Source organism: Phalacrocorax carbo, chromosome 2, assembly GCF_963921805.1.
Source record: "Phalacrocorax carbo chromosome 2, bPhaCar2.1, whole genome shotgun sequence".
NCBI classification, from domain to species: Eukaryota; Metazoa; Chordata; class Aves; order Suliformes; family Phalacrocoracidae; genus Phalacrocorax; species Phalacrocorax carbo.
The window spans coordinates 100,697,545-100,718,730 of NC_087514.1; the positions used below are offsets into that span (position 1 = coordinate 100,697,545).

The following is a 21,186-nucleotide window of genomic DNA, read 5'->3' on the forward strand; positions in this document are numbered from 1 at the left end:
TAATTTACACACACACACACACCCAATATGAATTATGAACAGGCTTCTTGCAAACTTCATAGCATATTGGGTTATTCTAGGATTAAATGACATGAAAGCAATTGTTGAGGATCTGTTTATCTACTGATAATTCTCCAGAAGTTTCCTAACAGTAGCTTTTGAAAAGAAGTTCTGTTTACCTGAGTCACCTCCAGCAGTCTCCTGCACCAGACATGCATTTACAAACCTTTATGGTCTTGGTGTTCCACCCTTCTAGATGCGTGGCCTTCAATTACTAAAAGAAAAAACCCTATCGGGATAATAAAATCACAGTAATATGTTTGTTTGCTTAAATGTTACACTTCTGAGTGAGTCGTATGCCTTTTGTCATCTTCCCTGCACACAAAGAGAAGGCTGCTATTTTATCTCTTCATGCACCTGTCTATATGCTAACTTCTGCAGACTGCAGTACTGAAAGGAAGATTACAGAGAAGATCCTCTGTTCTATATTCTCAATAAATAACAAAGGAGGGCTAGAGGACTGTATTCTCTGATCTCCCTTTGAAGCAGAGATGACAATAAATGTCCTCTTTCTGTATGATCTGTCACAGCTCCCTGGCCTGTTCTCAGTTTCTGTGTTGAATGGCTGCTATTAGCACTATTCGCCCCTAGAATCTGCTTCTGATTGCCAACTCTCATGTAATTTTCCTCTTCCTTTTGCTTTCTGTATCTGCTTTGTAAACTTCTGATGTGCTGAGTTGCAGGAGGAAAAAAACCATCCAGTTAAAATACTTAATCCTGCTCCCCTGTGTGAGCTAACACAGTGTACCTCAACAATTTTCAGCATCAAAATATTAGTTTCAGGGAGGTTTTATTGGGGCCTGTACGTGCTGCATTCATTGGCTGCCGGCAGATGGAAAAGGATTCTGAAAAACCTGTCAAAACCAGCCTGAGTGATAGGCAACTACATGCTCCTTTACGCACAGGAGAGGAGTTGGAAAAAAAAAAGGGAGGGGTGTGTGTCTTCCTGCCCTTGAACCTACAGTGAGAACTTGTCCATCTACAAATGATGGACACCATCACTTTCTATTCTTTTTGACTTATACCTGGAAGAGTACATTATACTGCTGCCTTGATGCAGACATGGAGATATTTGTTGCAGAAAGACAGTATGAAAGATACGTAAGGTACTCTTTGTAGCATGAGACATTGTTATATGTTTATAAGCACCAAATTTAGCCTTACATGCCAGTTTTTTCTGTATGTAACACAGTTAATGCACAATGCCATTAGTGTCCCTGGAGCCAACGATTCTCAAGACAAAGTGAACCAAGAGCCTGTACAGCAAAGCCAATGGAGTGATATTAACAAAAGCATAAACAAGGAGAATTCACCTCCCCATTTTGATTTTCTTGCTGAAGCAAGATCAGCCTGGATATTACTGTACAGCTAAGCAAAGCTCAGCAGAATGGTTTGCCTTTTTTAAGTCTGGGCATTTCTTTACTCACTGACAGAGAGAAAGTGTCATATCCAACAGATAAAATGGGCTGCTATCAATTCTGAGTGACGCTGAATGTTGCAGATGAATGACCAGCCCGATTCTCCTAAATTGCAGCAACAGATTAAGAAATCAAATTTCTTGTACCTAAGTTTAGGACTCTCCTTTTTTTCCCTGCATGCCATCCCAATTACTTTTCCACACAGAACTGCATGTTTGTTATCAGAGAATAAGATTGTCTTGTAAAAATTGGGCCCTGCCTTCCCTGAGGATGTTGAGATGCTCTAAAACAACTAAGGGTGTATCTTCTACTAACCACGAGGTAAAACTGAGGCTTGTATTTTACTTTCCTAGTAGTTTTTGTATTTTCCAGCCACCTACTCCTGCAAAACCTGTAAAGACTTGAGTCTACCGCTCTGAAGAGTAGGAAGCAAGGCATGCAGGCAACTTGAAAAGGATGTATTCTAAAGCTGTTCTTTGGACATTCAGGGAACTGGAGCATGTAGGTTGCCAGTCTATAGAAGGCCATCACTGGGACTTGTACCACCAGCCGCTGTCTCTCAAAAAGAGAGACTATTTTTTTTACCCACTGTTTTCCCAGGTGAGTATAGAGAAGCTTTCTTCCTGCAGCCGGGAGGCGGTAGGGAATCATTTGCCTCCCTTGCTACCTGCTGTGCTACCAGCAGTCTGTGTGCAGCTTTATTTGTTATTTTGCATATGCTACAAAGCAATTTAGATTTGTGAGCCTCAAAAGCACTTAAAGGGTGCCTTCCATATTGCGGCTACATCCTAGGACAGAATAGGACTGTGCTGGCACAAGGGCTGCTTGATATTATGAATTCTTGGCAGCAGGACAAAGTAAGGACTCTGCCGGATCATGCTGAAACTGATCAGCATGGCCTATTTCTGTCACTAGGTATGGGACTCATGGGTTATTCCTGCCTGGGAGCTGCTCTTGGAGCTTGCTGCCTCCCCTTAATGAGTGTAGGGTTTTGTCAGCCTTGGCCATCTGGAGATTTTTGGATACGTCTTGCAGGCTATCTGTGCTTTGCCCTTTTAGTCAACCATGAAACAGCACTGATGTCTGCCCAGTTTTGTTTAACCAGAGAGGTAACACTTGGCTAGTCAAGATAACTGTAGGGCAGTGCAGTGCGGTGCTCCCAGAAGAGAGAAGTTTAATTCAAGAACTGCATGTCAAATACTTAGAAAACTGAACACGGGAAACTGAAAAGAAAAAGGAAGATTAACCTTATCAGGAAGCAGTTAAAGTACTGACTAGTAATATCGTAACTTAGTGGCATACTAAGGACTACTTACACCATACCATGGAGGAGGATGTGTGAAACAGATTCATGTGACTACTGATTTTAAAATGTTTCCCTCCATTCTCTTCTGGGCTAAAAATGCTGCAAAAATAATGAATTACACACCACTCAGCACCTCAGCTGGAGACTGAGTGTCTCTGAAAAGTACTTGCGTGTTTCAACAAAGACCCATCACAAAGGCAAATGCATCTTAAGCTGTACCAATGACTCTATCATGAGGCCAGGGTGATATTAATAGTCCTGCCTAGAATGATTTGTTCTGAAAGACTGATGTAAATGAAGTGCTTGTTTCTTTCTGTCCCAGTTCTCCTCTTCAAACCTCTCCTGTTACTTTGCTCTCATTGTTATCCTTTTTTTTTTGTCTGTGAACATTGTCAGATAAGCATGACACGAAATAAGCACCACTTTTTAAGAAAAAGGAGAAGGAAGTGAGATGATATTCAGAAGTAGAAGTTGCCAAGTTTTATCTGCTAGCAGACCAATAGGCCTATTATGGAATGCACTCAGGGCTTTCATTCACTTTCCCTCCAGTTCAAGGGAGACTACAATCTGCTATCAGGAGAATCAAATGATGATTCCAAAGGCTCCTTCTAAAGAGAGTAACTTAGTGTTTGAAATGCAACTACAAGAAATGGTGATTTTTATATTCCAAAGCTGGCCACCTCAAAATAAAATAAATTTGTTAAAGACGCAATATAAATAATAATTTTAGGTTAAGTGTGTATATAAAAACCAAAGCAATAATATTACACTCACCCTCTGTAACACTTTGATCAACAAGGAAGCTGTACACTTAGCAATTTGTCTGCTTAGAGCCCTAGCTTTAGCTATCCAAGTTTAAACATCCAAACAAACTTCTTCCAAAATATTAATCAGAAAAGTTGCTACTAGCCCTAAATTGCAGGAAAATGATGCCAGAAACTTTAGCCATCTAATATTAACTATTTTAACCAATGCCTTCCTGACTAAAGAGAAAAGTTGCTGCTAGCATTGTATTTGAGGAAATTAATAATTAAAAATAAAAAGGTGTTGTGGCCATAACAGAAGAGAAGGCAGCAGGGAGACCTTACTGCAGCCTTTCAGTACTTAAAGGGGTCAATCTCTTTAGCAAGGCCTGTTGTGCCAGGACAAGGGGTAGTGGTTTTAAACTAAAGGAGGGTAGATTTAGACTAGATATAAAGAAGACATTTTTTACTATGAGGGTGGTGAAACACCGGCACAGGTTGCCCAGAGAGGTGGTAGATGCCCCATCCCCAGGAACATTCAGGTTGGACGGGGCTCTGAGCAACCTGATCTAGCTGAAGATGTCCCTGCTCACTGCAGGGGGGTTGGACTGGATGACCTTTAAAAGGTCCCTTCCAACTTAAACCATTCCATGATTCTATAATTCTATAATTCATTTGGATCAGGTGCATCAGAATCCAACTGTTTTAAGTGGGTATGTATTGCCGCACCTAATTTTCAGTTAAAGCAAAGGCGAGTCTCCAAGGATCGGGGAAACCCGAGCAGAGGACGCGCGGCCTCGGTGCCCGTATACTGGTTATTGGCGCTTCAGACACAGCCAGGGCACGACGCTGGAGGAAATTCCATTTTCAGCTCTACGACTTCACCTTCAGTTTCACAAAACCCGATGTTCCCGGTACAGCGCCAGCACAGCACCTGCCGACGGGCAACCCGACGCCGCGCGGGTCCCCGCTTCTGGAGCGCCTCCAGCGCCCCGGCCCAACCCGCGGGGCAGCGCCCCGGGGCTCGGACACACCGACGGGGCTCCCTCTTCCTCCCGAGGGCGGCGAGGACCGGGGGAACCCGCAGCCCTTTTCAACCGCCGCCATCCGAAGAGACGACCCCAGACGACCTCCCTCACGGCTCCGGCCCGCCACGGCGTCCAGGGGACGGCGGCAGTACCGCGCCCCGCCGCGCCGCCCTGGTCTGTCCCCGCCGCGGCGGAAGCGGCGCCGCTCCCGCTCCTCTCCATCGCTCGCTCTCTTTGGCGAAGCCGCCCCGCAGGGCTCGCCGCCGCTGTTCTGGCCGCTGCCGGCCGCCGTCGCGGCGCTACTGCGCGCGCGGGGCTGGAGGCGGGGCGGCGGTGGCCGTCATGGCGGATCCCAGCTGAGGCGGCGGTGCTGGTGCTGCGCTTGGCGGAGGTGAGCGCTGGGGCTCGCCGTTGGGCCGAACCCTTCCCCTGCCCGGCTGTGAGGGGTGCGGCCGAGTCCCCTCCTCCCTCTCTCCCTCCTTCCCTCCCTCCGCCGCCCGCCCTACCGTCCCCTGCAGGGCTCCCCTGGGCGCCGCGGTAAGCCGGGGCTGGGGAGGAGGCGGCCCTTCTGGCGGGAGCCGCCGCGGGGTTTGGCGGCCGGGTCGCCGCTCGGGGCCCGGGTGCCCTCGGCGGCGTGGGTGCCCGGTGCGGGGCCGAGCGCAGCCGGGCTCCTGGCTGTCCGGGCTCCATCCGGGCCGGGCGGCGGCCCGGCCGCTGCTCGCCCGTGGGGGTGAAGAGGAATAGGGGAGCCCCGAGGCGAGCCCAGCTGGGTCGTGGGTCGCTTTTAAATTAACACTGTAGTTTTTTTCTACTCCGTGTAAGGCTGGGGATAAAACCCCGGGGCTTTACCGGAGACACCTATTGGTAAATAGAGGAAAGAGCAGCTCTCTTCCAGCCGGGTGGAAGCTTTGTGCGGTGGAAAGAAGCGCTCTCTTGGTATGCACAAGATCAGAGAGCGGTGACTGAAATAGACTGGAGCGAGGGGCGTCTTGTTTGTGTCAAGACATTAAAGACACTTTTGTTGTCTTTTATTTACTAACATTTGGGTTTTAAAGAGGAATGCAAAATTCTGTAGGTACAGCTTGACAGTATAAGAAGAATACATTAACTTCCAACTTTATTACTGCCTCTTATTTCAGTTAATCCATCAGTAGCTGCAGGTAGTTATTTATTTGCTTGTGAAGAAGAGATCTCATGCATGCATGTGGAACTAGCGCAGATACCAAGCAATCTGTTCTAAAAAGAACTTTACTGTGTTTGTACTTAAAAAAAATAGGTGTGAATCCGTTTAGGTGACATTTACTGTTAATCTCTTTCCCTTATTTAATTCAAAATCATTGAAGACAGATTGAAGATTGATTTCCTTGTGATTGAAGACAGAGATCCTGGAGGAGGTCTGAAAGAACTTAAATACATCAGACTTTGACAAAAAAGACTCCATAAAAGAAGGTCAAGAAGATTAGTGTCTCTGCTCAGGGAAGGACAGGGAAAATGCGGCTGCTGTTCCACCTTGTCAGCCAGTCAGCATGCGTACCCAGTCTTAACGAGGTCAAACTGAGCAAGAAACATATTTCTGCAAAGGGAGGACGAATGTTTGTTGGACAATAACTCGAACTCATGGTTTTCTGTCCGCTAGTTCTGCTTGTTCCTGCCACGTCCTTATTTTTTTTTTCCTCCCCAGGATTATTGTCCAAGAGGATTTAGACCTTTCTTAAAAAGGTATGAATGCTATTTTGGCTGTATTCTTTCTTTTGTAGGCCACTGAAATAAACTAAGCTTATTTGTTTTGCCAGCTGCTCCATTATATCAGATATTTTTCTCAAAGAGAAAAAACAATAAATCAAAACCTTCTTTTCCTTTCCTGTATTAAGCTGATAACTTTACCTATTTGTATATACTGTACATGAAGTAGTGTAGGGGATGTCACTTCCCCCCATTATTATCTTTTGTTAGACTTTTCACAGCTTTTAATTTTTGTTCATCCTTTGCTGCATTTTTTATAGACCCTGGGATTTTTGATCTAGAAGAATTCTAAATGCTTAAATGTCTTTGTCAGATGCATCCTCTTTGTGACATTGTTATATTCCTTATTAAGTTAAATGCAGATGTGTAATGGTTCAGGTTATGTGAAGTTTTATTCTGAAGTATATTTTGCAAGATTGAAGGACTCGTATTGGGGAAAAGGCACAGGTGTTTAACTTCTTATGTTCTTGAATAATTCAATTGAAACATCTGAGAGTATTTTGTATGCCAGTAGCCTGAATTTTCTGTTCCTGAAATCTGGTTTGAAACAAATTAAAGCCTTGTTTTGTTCTTCATTGTCAGTTAGGAAAGTATTGTGTTTTCCTTGTAAACTCTGTGAAATGCCCTTGTGTGATTTCCTTAGTAAACTGTTGAGACATGGACAAAGCCAACTTTCTTAATCAGAATAAAGTCTGATTTACCACTGGAATTACACACAGCACAGTGTGAGGCATATATTTAATGTAGTACTTTTTTTAATATGTTCCTTTAGCAAATAACTTTTTTGTTCCTTTCCTGAAAACTGATCTGGACCTTGAGATCTGCTGGGAGATATATATGCATATATATTTACTTTCTCGTGGAAAATGTAATTAGATTTTAATAATCATCTAGTATATTATACAAGCCAGATGATAATCTAGCTATTTTATTTTAGCTAGGTATATTTGTTTAATATCTTATACCTGAGGTCAAGAATTTTTATTTTGCTGTCCTGATGAATGAAGTAGTTTAAAAAGAAAAGTCTGTGGGATCAGGAATTCTAGGAATAGTTTGTTTTCAAAAGGACTATTGAAAGACATATTGAAATACTGTGCACCTGTTTGCAGCACACAAATTAAAGTGCCGGAACAGCCTCTGAAGCAGGCACTTGAATGCTGTCGCTTTCATTCTTCTCCTGCGATGTGAGTGGAAGCATATCTATCACATAACATGAACCCATTATGCCTGACATGATTAAACATACTTGTATCTTGGATATGTCATGTCAGAGGAGCTGCAGGGGTTTTGAATTGGAAGATGACAAGGTACAGATTATTTTAAAAACCAGCCAAATTATATGGTTTGTAGGTTTCTCCCTGCCTGCATTTGTGATCTCAGGGGAAGAGGGGATCAGGAAATATCTCTAACAGTTGATTGGTTTTATGTGCTCAATATCCCTCCTATGTATGATATATTGCAGGTGTACGTAGAAATATACCTGACTTTTCTTTATGAGCACATATGCAGTAGATACTAAGCCTTGGTTTTTGTATTCAAATGCTTGCTAATACCAGACTTCTCTAATGCTTCTTGAAGATGCCTGCTGCCTGTGATTCAGCGCTTGAAGATATTGAAGATATTGTGTCAGCAGAAGATTTGAAGCCACATGATCGGCAGTTTGTAAGAAAGAATGTTTTTCCAAAAGTGCGAAAACGCAATTCACAAAAAAATATTCAGGCAGATGATGATCCCCCAAGTGACAGGTAAATTGTTCCATTGACCCTGTCTTCTTGCTTTTCTCATATCTTGTGGGCACTGTCAATTTCCAAAAATATAGTAGGAGTTCTTATTTTCTCATGTAAAATCTAAATACAAGATAAAAATGAGTGAAATGGTGTGTATATAATGTAGTGATAATGAATCATAAATCTTAAGCAGATTTCTAGATAAACTTTCTGTAGAAATCAGTTGTGACTGAGATATTGATTAACGGAGTAATCAGACTGGAAAAATGTTTCCTGTTCCTTAAGCTTTTATGTGTAAAACATTTCTGAAAAATTGTCTGCTTCACCTTGATTACCTAAATAGAAGCTGAGCTCTTCAGAATGCAGTCTTGGCACAGCCTTTTGACATCTGGCATGAGAAAGATGAATACAATTCTGAGAATCACAAAAGGGTTGAGGTTGGAAGGGACCTCTGGAGGTTGTCTTGTCCAGACCCCCTGCCTCAAGCAGGGCCACCTAGAACCTGTTGGTCAGGACCATGCCCAGATAGTTTTTGAGTATCTCTAAAGAGGGAGATGCTACAGCCTCCCTGGGCAACCTGTGCCAGTGCTCGGTCACCCTCACAGTCAAAAAGTGTTTCCTGATGTTCAGATGGAACCCCCTGCATTTCAGTCCATCGCTATTGCCTCTTGGCCTCTCACTGGGCACCACTGGAAAGCACATGGCTCTGTCCTCTTTGCCCCCTCCCTTCAGGTACTTACATACATTGAGATCCCCCGGAGCCTTTTCTTCTCCAGGCTGAACAGTCCCAGCTCGCTCAGCCTTTCCTCTTATAAAAAGTGCTCCAATCCTTTAATTGTCTTCATATCCCTTCTTTGGACTGTCTTCTCTCTTGTGGGTATATCCCATCAGGGCCCAGGGACTTGTGATGTTGAGTTTGCTGAAGTGTTCCCTGACCTGACCCTCTTCCACCAAGGGTACATCATCCTTGCTTCAGTCTTTCCACCTGGTTGCTGGAACCTGGGATTTGCAAAGGCTGTTCTTTTTGTATGTACATCCTGCAAGTGATGCAGTGAAACTTCTTTTGAATTTACTGCTCTATTTCCGTGGAAATCGTATGCAATAATTATGGAACGTATCTTTGCTGCAGTGGAATTGATTAAAGTATAGGTGAACTCAGTTATTCATTGTAGTTTCTGCTGCAGTTCAGAGATCTGGTTTCTGGTGGGGGTTTTTGTTTTGTTCGCCCCCCCCCCCCCCCCCCCCCCCGAATTCCAAGCTGGTGCATTATAAAAATGAAAATAAGTATGTCTGGAATGCACAAGAAATACAATTTTTTTCATTAGTGTTACAAAAAGATTTTATAAGCATAACAATGCACCTTTATGTGAAGCCCTGTAATTATAGGTGCATATACCCCATTCTGCCAGGAGTGTATGTACAGCTGAACTGGTGGTCTGTAGATACTTCACACTAGCACTCCATTCTCCTCAGTGTTCAGGTGCTGTATATTATCTAACAGGTTGTATTTTAGTGTTCTTGACCCAAGAAAGCACATTTAATATATTGTTTAGATAGTAGGAAGTCTATATACATTGTATGTGTGCAACATGTGTTGCACGTGTCTACTTAATGATTGTTAATCTTCTGTCAACAAATTTCTATTTCTAGCTAGGGGAAATGTCTTCAAAAAAAGAAGTGTGGGGAGGGAGAAGAAGGAAAGATGTGGGCAGGGCAATAGACTATGTTCCAGGATGGATGTCATTCTTGTACCGGCATCTTTAGCTCACTGGCACAGTTATCCCAGGAGTTTCAGTGAAAGCTTTGTGTGGAATTTGTTGCTGGTTCTTAATCCATTGTGTGCACTGACTCCATGGTGTGCGTCTGCCACGCTGTAGCCCATGTGTGCTTTCAGATGTTAGCGTGGCTGGTGGCAGGCTTAAATAAAGATTTTATAAAAAGTGGCTTGTATGGAGGGAACTACAATCAAAGAGTGCCATAATACCAAAAAATTGCAGTTTAGCTCTAACTCTTTGCTGGTGGCCTAATTTCAGTGCAGTCACTTGAAGGTCGCTTGTTAAGTGACATGATAATTTTCAGAAAGTTAGTTTGTTTGTTTTTAACATAACTGCAGTATACTGAATCTCCTCTTATCCTACAGCTCTCATACCTTCTCCATTCTACAGCTCTTTTCTTGCCACTTCTGGTGAATTGATCCTGGCCAGCAGCTGAGCACCCACCCAGCCATTTGCTCACCCTTCCTCCCAGTAGGGTTGGGGAGAGAATTGGAAGAGAAAAGTGAGAAAGCTTGTGGGTTGAGATAAGGACAGCTGAGTAGGGGAAAACCCCAAGTGATGCAAAAGCAATTGCTCACCACCTCCCACAAGCAGATCAGTGCTCAGCCAGTCTTGGAACAGTGGTTAGTTTGGAAGGACCAAACCTCCAATTTTTATTGCTGAGCATGATGCCATCTGGTGTGGCTTATCCTTTTGGTCATTTTGGGTCAGCTATTCTGTTCATGTTCCCTCCCAACCCATTGTCCATCTCCAGCCTGCTTGTGGTGGGCTGGAGCACAGTGGCAAACAGAAGGTTTTGGTGCTGTGCAAGCACTGTTGACAATAGCTAAAACAGGTTTGTTATCAACCCTGTTTTAGTCACAAATACAAAACACAGGACCATAGTGGTTGCTGTGGAGAAAGTTAACTCTCTCCCAGCCAGACCTAATACCCATTACACTAAAATCAGATAATTATAATGTTTTACCCCAGCTGATTTGGAGCTGTTAGTGTTTGTGTTGCTTATTTTAGATTTGGAGAATTACAATTAATTGAGTCTGTTCAGTGAAATTAAAGGGGAAGCTTGTTTATCTTTTAACTTGCCTTTTTAATTCATTTTTACTTAACAGCATTATTCCTGGTGTTCAGAAAATCTGGATTCGTACATGGGGATGTTCTCACAATAATTCAGATGGTGAATATATGGCTGGACAGCTGGCTGCATATGGATACAAAATTACAGGTAACAATATCAGACAAGTTGCATAATTCAGGTTTTTTGGGGGTGAATGTTCAGAGCTGTCAAGCTGTCGCTGAATGTTTTTAGTCTAAATTACACTTTTTAAATTCCCCCCTTGATCTCTTTCTGACTTGAAGGTGAGGAGGTAAAGTGTTTTCCTGGCATTAAGCAGAATGATTACAAGATGAATGCTTTCATACTGGTTAGGATTTCCTGACAGGGCAGCCATCTAATAGATATCATGCAGTACCTTTTGTGGGCATTTTGCTTGTTAAACTTAACTGAAGAGTTTTTGTAAGAGAGGAAGGGAAAGTTATTAATTCTTGGGCAGAATCTAGCTGGTTGTCCCATTGTAATGGGTGGAACCCAAGTGAGAGAGAGAGAGGAAGGAGGTGCATTGTCACTTAGTGATGTTTGTGTTTGCTGCTGGAGCAGAGGTGAACTACTCCATGTGAATGATCCTGTGTTTCGGGAGGGACAATCAGTATGATGGAGGTGGGATGATACAGGATTGTGTCTTGTACATTCGAAAGAGCTGAAGATGCTATTTCTCCTTACCTTCCAAATACTTTAAAACACCTGCTGTCATCTTGTTCTGCTTCCCCAACCCTAAACAAAAAACCCAGACGTGTGATTGTGCTGGCCACATTTCATCTCCTTAATGCAAAACATGTTGAAAGAAAAGCTGGAAAAAAAGCTGAAAACATAGACTGATGTCGTGTTTCAGTGGAGAATTATTATCTGAATACTTTTGTGTAGCTTAGACTAGTCAAAACATTAAGTTTTATTCATTAATTCCAGTGTTGGTCTGTCTTGCATTTGAATTGTGTCCTGCTTGTACTGACAGATGGCAAAGTTGTCTTTCATGACACTTTGCTAAAAGAATTTTATTCCTGATTTCACAAAATGCTTGTTTCCTTTCTTGAGCATCTCATGATATCGTTAAACAGTTACATCTCATTTTCCGTTTTTGCAGTTGATCTTTCTGTATTTAGCTAAGCAGAAACTAGGTACTGAATTATTCAAGCTGATTCTTTAATTAGTAGTGCAGCTCTGGAGTAGGTATGCTCTTTTCACAATCAAGTGGAGTGCTGGTCCAAAAAGCCTTATTTGTGACAGCTGTTTGTGTAAAACTACGAATGAGTTCTCAGTTTCACCTTGTTATGGCTTTCTTAAATTTAACTTCTCTTTACCTTAATTTCGCTGATGCATAGTGTTCCAGAAGCTACTTCTGGCTTGTCAAGGTTCAGATAGCTGTCCTGTGCTTTAGGAATTTTACTGGGAGAAACGTAGGAAAGATGGAGTGCAGCAAAGTAAGGAACTACCTAAAATTTTTGATACCTTCTCTTTTTAGAAAATGAAGTGTTGATAACTTTAGAATAGAAATAAGTTTACATCTAGAATCTGAAACTGAGAACTAAAAACTGAATAAAAGTTGCAGTAGCTGGGACAGGAATATCTACAGAGTAATACTGGTAATTGCATATGAAATTGACTGCTAGTTTCTGGTCATAATCAAGGCATCAATTTAATATAGTTTATTTGTGTGTATGTATATACATATATTAAATCAAACAAACAAAAAAAACCCCCAATGCTGAGGTGGTAGGCAGAAATTACCGGGTGTAGTTTCTTCTTTGTGAAATTAGGTAACTTTTTTTAAAGCTGATATATTTACAGACCGCTGGAAATTTCATTTCCCTTCAAGAGAACAAAAATATTGGCTACAAATTCCATCTAAAGTAAATTTTTACAAATCCACCTATTGAATGTTCTCCTTTATAGGCTGTTGATGAAGCTGGAGCTGGCTGCAAGTATTGCAAGTATGGTAGCTGTATGTGAGAATACGAGGTGGTGAAGAGGGCAACTGCCTTTCTACTCAATATAGCGATGCTTCTGGCCACAAGTGTGTATGAATGTGCCCTGTTACTGCTCGGATTGCTGATAATGTCTCTCAGGGTTTCACACTGGGACTGATGTATTTAATGACTGTAATGGACTTGGAAGACAGGATGTCATGTACCTACAGCAAGTTTGTAGGCTATGCCAAACTGGGGGAGGTGGTTGATAAGCTGGAAACCAGTGCTGTGGTTCAGAGGGACCTTAATAGAGCAGGAAAGGGGCTAACAGAAACCATGTGACATGCAGCAAAGGCAAATGCAAAATCCTAGGGTTGGTGTCACCCCAGCTAGTGGTGAAGGTGGGGGTGGGCAGACTGACTAGAAAGCAGCTTTGCAGAAAAATATTTTGGGATTCAGGTAGACAAATTGAACATGAGCCATCAATGTAGCAAAAAAGGCAAACTGCAGCCTGGCTGTGTAGCCAGCAGGTCTGGGAAAGTGGTCCTTCAGCTCTTCGTGGTACTTGTGAGACAGTGTTTGGAGTGCTGTGTCCAGTGATCCAGTTTGGGCCCACTTTTGGGCTTCCCAGGAAAAGAGAGCGTAGTGTAGTAGAGTGACCACCAAGATGATTTGGGAGCATGTGGTGTACGAGGAGAGACTGGGAAGACTGGGTTTCTCCAGCCTTGAGAAGGCTTTTAGAAGATCCTGGTTGCAGACAGCAATACTCAGCGGGAGGGTACAGAGGAAATGGGAGTCAATGGCTTGTCAAAAGCATGTAGTGAGATAAAAGACAACAGAGTTTTCTTTGAGAGAGTGGCAGTTAAGATTTTTAGCATGTGGTGCATAACTTATTGCTCACGCTGTCCATCTTTCTGTAGAGGAAATGCCAATATACACAGTTTCCCAACTTTTCTTGAATGTATCTCGTCAATCCCTTTTTAAGAAAGCATGTGGCTTTTTTTTTTACAGTAAGTCATCTGGGAAGTTCAGATAGAATGTTAAGAAGGGATTTAATCTTTTTTTGTCCTATACAGTGAAGTAATTAATTAGTAGTAGTAAGTATTGCTTAACATAATTCAAATTTCAAACATTTATTGAAATTAAACTTAATATTGTTTACACTATGAAAAAAAAAAGTTTTGCAAGGGCCTATTCTAAATCAATGCTTTGCGCTGTTGCTGGAATTTGTTAACTTAATGCAAAACTTATAAACTTGAGAAAAATATAGAAATATTCACTAAGGTGAAAGATTGTCTGTTGTCACAGCATCTTTGACAGCTATTACTTAAGTGTTTTGATTAGCCATTTCGTACATGTTCCTAAGCTTTTGAGTCAATAACACTTATTGAAGAGATGCTGGAATAAAGTTCTTCTAGGAAATGTGACTTTTACCTGCAGTTCTTGTTCCATTATAAGGGAGATGGTCAAGAACCATTTCTAGTGTGTTCTATCCAACTACAAGACTGAAAAAGAAAATAAAACGAAAAGCAGCATCAGACAGACTTTTATTGCTCACTAGAGGTTGTAACAATACAACCTGCCTTATAAGTTGACTTAGCAGAAACTGAATGTTGATGTAATGCTGTCTTCTAATTATAGAAATAAATTTTTATGACTTGTTACAAAAATCTTATTCTTTATCTCTGTTTATTGCATGGATTCTGCCCTATTCTTGATTTGAACTCTATTCAGGAGATGCAGAAGTCTTTTAGTCTTTTTTTCTTCTTTTTTTTTCCCTTGCCTTTCATCCGTTTCAAAAATTTTCTTTCTGTACAAGCTCCCGTTGTTGCTTGCAGCAGTGGCTATATCCAAAGGTGAAAACTGAGGGCTGTGCTACAATTTTTCACAGGAAAGACTACCTCTGCCTGGGGTGAGAGCGCAGTATGAATCCGCAATATACAGATATTGTAATAACAGCACTGCTGATTAAAAATCAGGAACTGCATCAGCAAAAAAAAAGGCAAAGGGAAACCAGCAGAAGAGCTGAATCTATTTTTATATCTGCTTTTACAATGTGAAGGTAGGCAGTATTCTGAACAAATCTTGCATAGCATCCTGCTAGTCTGAGCCACCCATTTCTGTGTGGACCAGCTGTTATCAGTGTAGGGCTGTACCATGGTATTTGTTCGTGTTCTGAAAACAGTGTAGCTTCACCGGTTCTAAAACTGGTTTTGGTTTCTTGGCAGCATGGCTCGCTGTACAGTTCCGATATGCCTGCAGACCTACTAGAGTGCTCCCTTTGAGATACACCCTGGAGGAAGAAACTCTCATGGTACAGACAAGTAATGCCTACTGTGAAAAAGAAGTGGGCGAGCTGGGAGCTCTCAAATAATGTGAGCCAGATGTTTGGGAAGGGAATTCAGTATGTGTGCCACTTAATGGTACTTTCTCTCTGAAAAATGGAACTGAGCATGTATAGTCAGACATAGAAGGAATTCACTTCTGAAGTGGGTAGTCACGTTAGCATTTGTTGGCCTCTATAGGTTTCTAGTTCTGTGGAATGAATGGTTTTTGGCCCAGCCTTTTTGAATGCATTTTGATGGATCAAGCAGTTATGTATGCTTGTTATTTTGTGATAATTGCTATTGGCTTGAGGCTGTTCAGGTCCAAAGCATTCCCTCCTCAGTCATTGTAAAACGTGCTGGGGGTGGGAAAGACGTTACTAATGACTTACAAATACCAGAAGAATGAACAGTAACTTCTCCTTTTATGAAGAGGAAGAAAAACCTGTTACTAAAAAACATTCAGCAAAATTAACCAGTAACAGCTTATCTGCACTACATTTTTATTTTTGCATTTATTTATTTTAGAAAGAAATGCTAGCATGGAACTTTCTCCCTCCTGCGGTACGGGTTTCTAGAAGCAACAGGGGGTAGAGTTGTTTTGTTGCTAATTCAGTGGGCTTGGCATTGATTCAGCACATAGGAACTAGGTTATATTTTAGACCTTCAGCTTTATTTGTGCAGTTTTAGGCTGGTCTTTGTTCAGGCATCCCTTCTACTATCTTGTGCAATTTGTCTGAAAGTTCGTTGCATGGAAGGGTGCTCTATTTTTCGTGGGTTCCTTCCTGTAGTTCTTAAAGAGCTCACTCTATTACTGTGGTTATGGTATTTGTGGGAGAGACCTACCAGTTTCTATTGAAGTTTAATGTTTATAGTCCATGTTATATGTTTTACAACTCTGAAAGTCACTGTGCAGAGAACTTATCTATTTCTCTAAAGCAAATCTCAAATAACATTTTGAAATATTGTTAAATAAAGTGTCTGGCTTTTACTACCTCTTCTACTTGTTAATTTTCTAAATGCTCTTCGGTCTTGTTTACCAGTGGACATAGCTGAGGTATCCTTAAGACTGGCCATCTGCTGAAAGAGTAAATTTGAATGGAAGAAGAAAAAAGACAAGGAAGAACAAATGCTCTGATCTACCTAAGACCTCATGGTGAAAAGAAGGCAGATGTAAAAGGAAACGTGCTTAGTCTGCTGTTGAAAAAGCAGATGAGGTGCTACAAATTAATACAGACTTCAGCATTCAAAGGCATTGCCGAGTGTTCGTTGTGTTGCCTAAACCATGCTTCCTTAGACTTTGGCCATCCCTGTACAGATACAAAGTGTGCTGCAGCATCCGTTTTATTTATCCAAGTGGAAAATAAATAAAATTACTAAGTTTGTTTAGGTATTGACTCTTGGTTCCTGAATCACTATTCAGAATCTGGTGCTTTAAGTGTTGTTTTAAAAGTACTTTTCTAATGCACAATAAAATGTTAATAATTTTAGACTTTGATTTATTTTGTTGTCCTAAAGTAGAGATCTCTTGAACAGGTTACTGTATTCTGTACATTTGTTAACATAAAATTAATTCTCTGCAGCCTTTGTAGTGGTTGATGAAGTATTTTGACTAAAGTTTCTGCTGGTTTCTGGTGTATGCTTTTAGTTGCTCAGTATCAGCAGTTGGTCTTTCCATTTTTCTCTCTCTACCCTGCTGATGAAGTTTCTCTGTTGCTTCATATGTATAACAAATGGTAGTGATTACTGTGTAATTTTGGGGTGCTTTGAGCCATCCTCTTTGTGAGATATTTTTAATATTCTTTTTTAAGGTAAAAGACAAGTCTTTATTAGCTGCTCATTAAGTCCTTGATGTTTAGCCTTACCAATCAGAGAATTCAAGTTTAGTCTTTTCGGTTAGATTTGTACTTTTCAAGTGGTTGTGATTGCAGTGCCAATTTAGAAAAAAAAGATACTTTACAACTTTTTTTGGGGGGGTTGGGGTGGTGGATACACAAAATAACCCAAACTACTTTTCTGGTGATAAGAGGCATTCCTGGTTTCTCTGACAGCACTGCAGTCATGAAACTCATTCTCTGTGAGAGCAAATTGATTGCTGAGCAGTGGAGAAAAGTGAACCGAGGTGTAAATCCTGTGTTTTGTACCCTTGCTGAAGAATTTCCCCGTTGTCTACAATTTGTAGAATCACAGTCCTGTATGATTTTTGCATTGTTTGATAACATAACTACTCCTGCAATGTATTTCTTTTTCAGATTCCAACTGATTGATAATCTAGACATAAAAGCTTTTGATTGTTGTTACTGAGAGAGGTAGTAAAGTAACATTTCTGTACCTGTTGTTACAGTGAGATAATTGTCTGAACAGTTCCAGCAATAGGGTCTCCTGCTTTCAGAAGGTTTAAGTTGCTGCTTGTCACAAGTTTGCTTTGTGTTTTGGTTCTTGGCGCTCTGGCTTGAAAACCCTGCTCTGTTGTGCACAGTTAGTATGTGAATGCTTGGGATGTGGCTGTGGTGGTTTTTGTTACGTTTAGTCTCGTTCTTTCGTTGCTGCTGAAATAATTGTTAGTTGGACATATCAAGAATCATCTTCCAAGGAGATATAAGAGCTCTCGTCATCTGTTTAGAATCTGAAAGTTTTGTGGTGACATGTTTAATAGCATGAGTAGAGACAGTGAAATGGGACGGAGCAAAAGTGGGAGGTGGTGTTCATGGGATGGAACAGATGGGATTGCACAAATGTAGACGATCAAGATTTCACAGTTCTTTGGGAGGAATAAAGGTATTCCCAGTGCAGCCTGAAGTGTCCTATAAGGCAGGGGGTGCAGGGCTGACGGGTCTGGATGTTGCTGAGGTGCTTTCTTGCAGTGTAGAGTTAATACAGCATCATGCCATGACTCATCTGCAGCAGTGCATGTTCCCCAGGCCTCTGTCAACTAGCATATAATCGTAGTTTTGGCAGCTGTGTATTCCTGTACTACTGCTCCTGTGTTCCCTGTAAAACTTCCTAGCATGTGTGTGGTTAGAGTTCTGCTACTTATCACCTCTGACTTGTAGCACAGTGCAAAATACGTGACCTCTTTGCGGTGAGTTTCTCCTACCTTAGCTTCCTCGGCATCAGCTTCTCATTCCTGTTAGGCAACTTTCTGTTAAGTGGAATATCTAGCTTTGAGGATGTTGTCTCTGTTACAGGATAGAGTCCCTGTAATTCTCAAACTAGGAAATGTTTCCCCTGTTTATGGGGGGACTAGAAAGAACTAGTGTGTTTTCCCCTCTTAGCGGCTTCCTATATCCCTGCCATTAGAGCTTCATCTGACAAGTGTGTATCCTTTTCTTTATCCCACTTAAAATCACTATTTTACAGTCCATCTAAATTTATTTCTTTTTTGTTTTTCTTTCAGTGTTTTTCTTTCACAGTCACAGAGCTGGCAACCGAAACTTGGGAGCAGGCCTGAGAGCCTAAATAAATCCTCCATGCACAGTATCTTCAGAGACACTTGTAGAGAGATTGTTAGGTAAATTTAAGCATGCATGCATGCTTAGGGTTAATTCTATTAGGAAAGTGGTTGGCCACATGCTGTAGTGATTGTTCAGTAGGGTTTAGTTCTGGCAATGCTGAACTTCATACAATCCAGAAGAATGAGTTTGAAAAAGATTGAACCATGAAAGGTAAATTTCAACTTCATTTCAACCTTGTATGTGGAATGTGTCCCTGTAGTAGATGGTTAAGCAATCAGTAAATGAAGCATAAACAGCAGTGATGAAGTGAGTTCAACATAGACATACAGGTGATGTAGACCTTCGTAGAGTGCTCTACTGAGACATTAGTTTCATGTGGTTCTTTGTGCTACAAGTAATGATTTATAAAAGCAAGTGGGAGAACAGACTGCATTTTTATAACCCGAAGAGATTTTTGACTGTGTACTCTGAGATAGGAGTAAGATCATGTTTTGATCAGAGCATTTGTAGGAGCACCTGCAAAAGACTTGCTTGTTACCCCAGGTGACTGGGGAATAGTGGAGGAGGGTTAATGTTTACTGCAGGCGCTTGCTATAATTTGGCTACAGTTTCATTTGCTAGGAAAGATGAAGCTTAGCTGTGAGTTCCTTGTATTTGAGAAATCACTGATTAGGACGATTAGTTCTCTAAACTTGTTGTGGTCAGACTTTGCTGTGCAACTTTGCATTAAGATGCTTTTAATATATTTTGGGAATGCTTTTTTAGCAGTTATGGTGTGGGTGCCTGGGCATATGAGTTGCTATTGCTTTGTTACTCTACAGAGGCAAGGCAAGTCTAAGTAAGTTAGTTTTGTGCTTGTTGCTGATTAAGGGTTTGGAATGTAGCACAACTGATCTTGAACTGTGCTGTGTCTCCAAATACAGGGCATTAACCTATATTGTTCTTTCTGTCAGGCCTGAGGGTATATTAAGAGACAAGACTGCCATGGGTTATGGAGGTTGGCTGGAGACAGTAGAAATTCACTAAACACATAAGAGACACAAATTGGTTTTGGTGTTTTTTCTTCATTGATGGGAGCAAATGAAGTACTTCTTTCTCCACACACCCCCTGCCCCACCTCTCCTGCCCAACGGAGCTGAGTGTAATTTCAGTTTCCTTCTTAATGGCCAACTTGGGTTATGTTCATGTAAGCCAGGTGTAATAACAGGTCCTGTCAGTGAGCAAACAAGTGAAAAAGCATGTAGATATTTTTTCATGTCTCCCAGAGTCCTGTCCCATCCTTGGAGTGTATCTCTTGCTGTCTTAGATCGTCTGTGCTTTTCATTTATGCCTCTTTCCTCTTTCTTTACAATACAGCATTGTGTCTCCCCAGGCCTGGGTGGCATGAGCAAGTTCAGACGTACCCTTCTGATTTCTAGTAAAATGTTTTAGAGTTGTACAGTAGTCACACACACAAAAAAACCCCAAACAGGATATGGTAATGTACAAAGGAGTTTAGATTTGTAACATCTCCAGCTGAGGACGGGTTACAGTTGGGGTAAGGTGTGATCTGTGGGGGCTGAGGCTCGGTGCTGCCCCGGCAGGAGCCGGGGGGCGATGGTGTTGGCCGAGCAGCGCTGGGCCGGGGCGCGCACCACTCCCGCCTGCCATGTCTGGGGAGTGCACTGGCTGTTGTGCCGTCAGACCTTTTTGTGACTGCTGAGCTGTATTACTGCTTTAATTCAGGGATGCTGGATTATTATTCAGACTTGAAATGCAGTCATGTGCATTTAATTAAATTGGCTTTAATTATTTGCTATCATTCTGATCTTATGTTCATTTAGTTGGTTAGGAAGGTCTGTGCTTCATACTTCTATTTTGTCTCAGAATTACCACTTTTTAGCCTAAGTTAGGCATTGTGTTCAACTCATTAGTTCCCCTCCCAAAGAGTCTGCGTTGTGGGTTTGAGATTCATAACGTGTAATTGCTAAATTCACCTTTCTGAGCAACTGTTCCATTTGGAAGCCTCTTTAATTAAGGATTTTGCCTGTGATGATCAACATGACCCCTGCTTATTTTCATTATGGAATTCTTTTAAGTTTTTATTTTAATAATCTTATGTAGACTGTCTTACAGTGTGTATTACACAAAGACACTGAAAATTGTAAGGACTGCTGAACAGATGCTATCTGTTGTAGTGCATGACTACAGCATAAGTAAAACCATGAGTTTAGCTAATAGTGTAAAGGCAGATGGTATTCAGGTTGGACATCAGTAATTAATTGTCACATCTTAAGACTAGCATTTCAGGTAGATGGTAACTATTGTCATTAGTGCAGTGCTAATTCTAAATAATTCTAATAATAATTCTAAATAATGTACAGGATCTGATTTAATGTGCTTTTTGAGAGAAAGTGCCACTTGCTGTGAATTGACATCTGAAGTTGAATGTGGGTGAGGTCTAGCAACATACTTAGCTTGTGAATTTTGTATGGTTACTTGGGGTTTGTGCAAATACTTTTTCTTTTTTTTTTTTAAATCCATGGGTGATCATATATAATTTTCTTGAGCTTATCTTCATGAACTTCTGGGGTTTTTTTTTTAGCTAAA

General features: G+C 41.4%; 1 protein-coding gene across 3 annotated transcripts in view; it reads left to right on the forward strand.

Moving 5' to 3' along the window:
* The first annotated feature begins 4,539 nt into the window (after positions 1-4,539).
* CDKAL1 (CDK5 regulatory subunit associated protein 1 like 1) overlaps positions 4,540-21,186 on the forward strand; it is a 420,128-nt gene continuing 403,481 nt past the window's right edge. Inside the window, exons 1-4 of one of the 3 annotated variants that reach the window (XM_064443696.1) lie at positions 4,540-4,946; positions 6,237-6,274; positions 7,877-8,043; positions 10,910-11,022. In XM_064443696.1, the coding sequence (XP_064299766.1) occupies positions 7,877-8,043; positions 10,910-11,022 (280 nt within the window). In that variant the 5' untranslated portion in view covers positions 4,540-4,946; positions 6,237-6,274. Of the gene's footprint in view, positions 4,947-6,236; positions 6,275-7,876; positions 8,044-10,909; positions 11,023-21,186 lie in introns of those variants that run through there. The other 2 variants (XM_064443697.1, XM_064443698.1) reach the window with 2 other exon arrangements.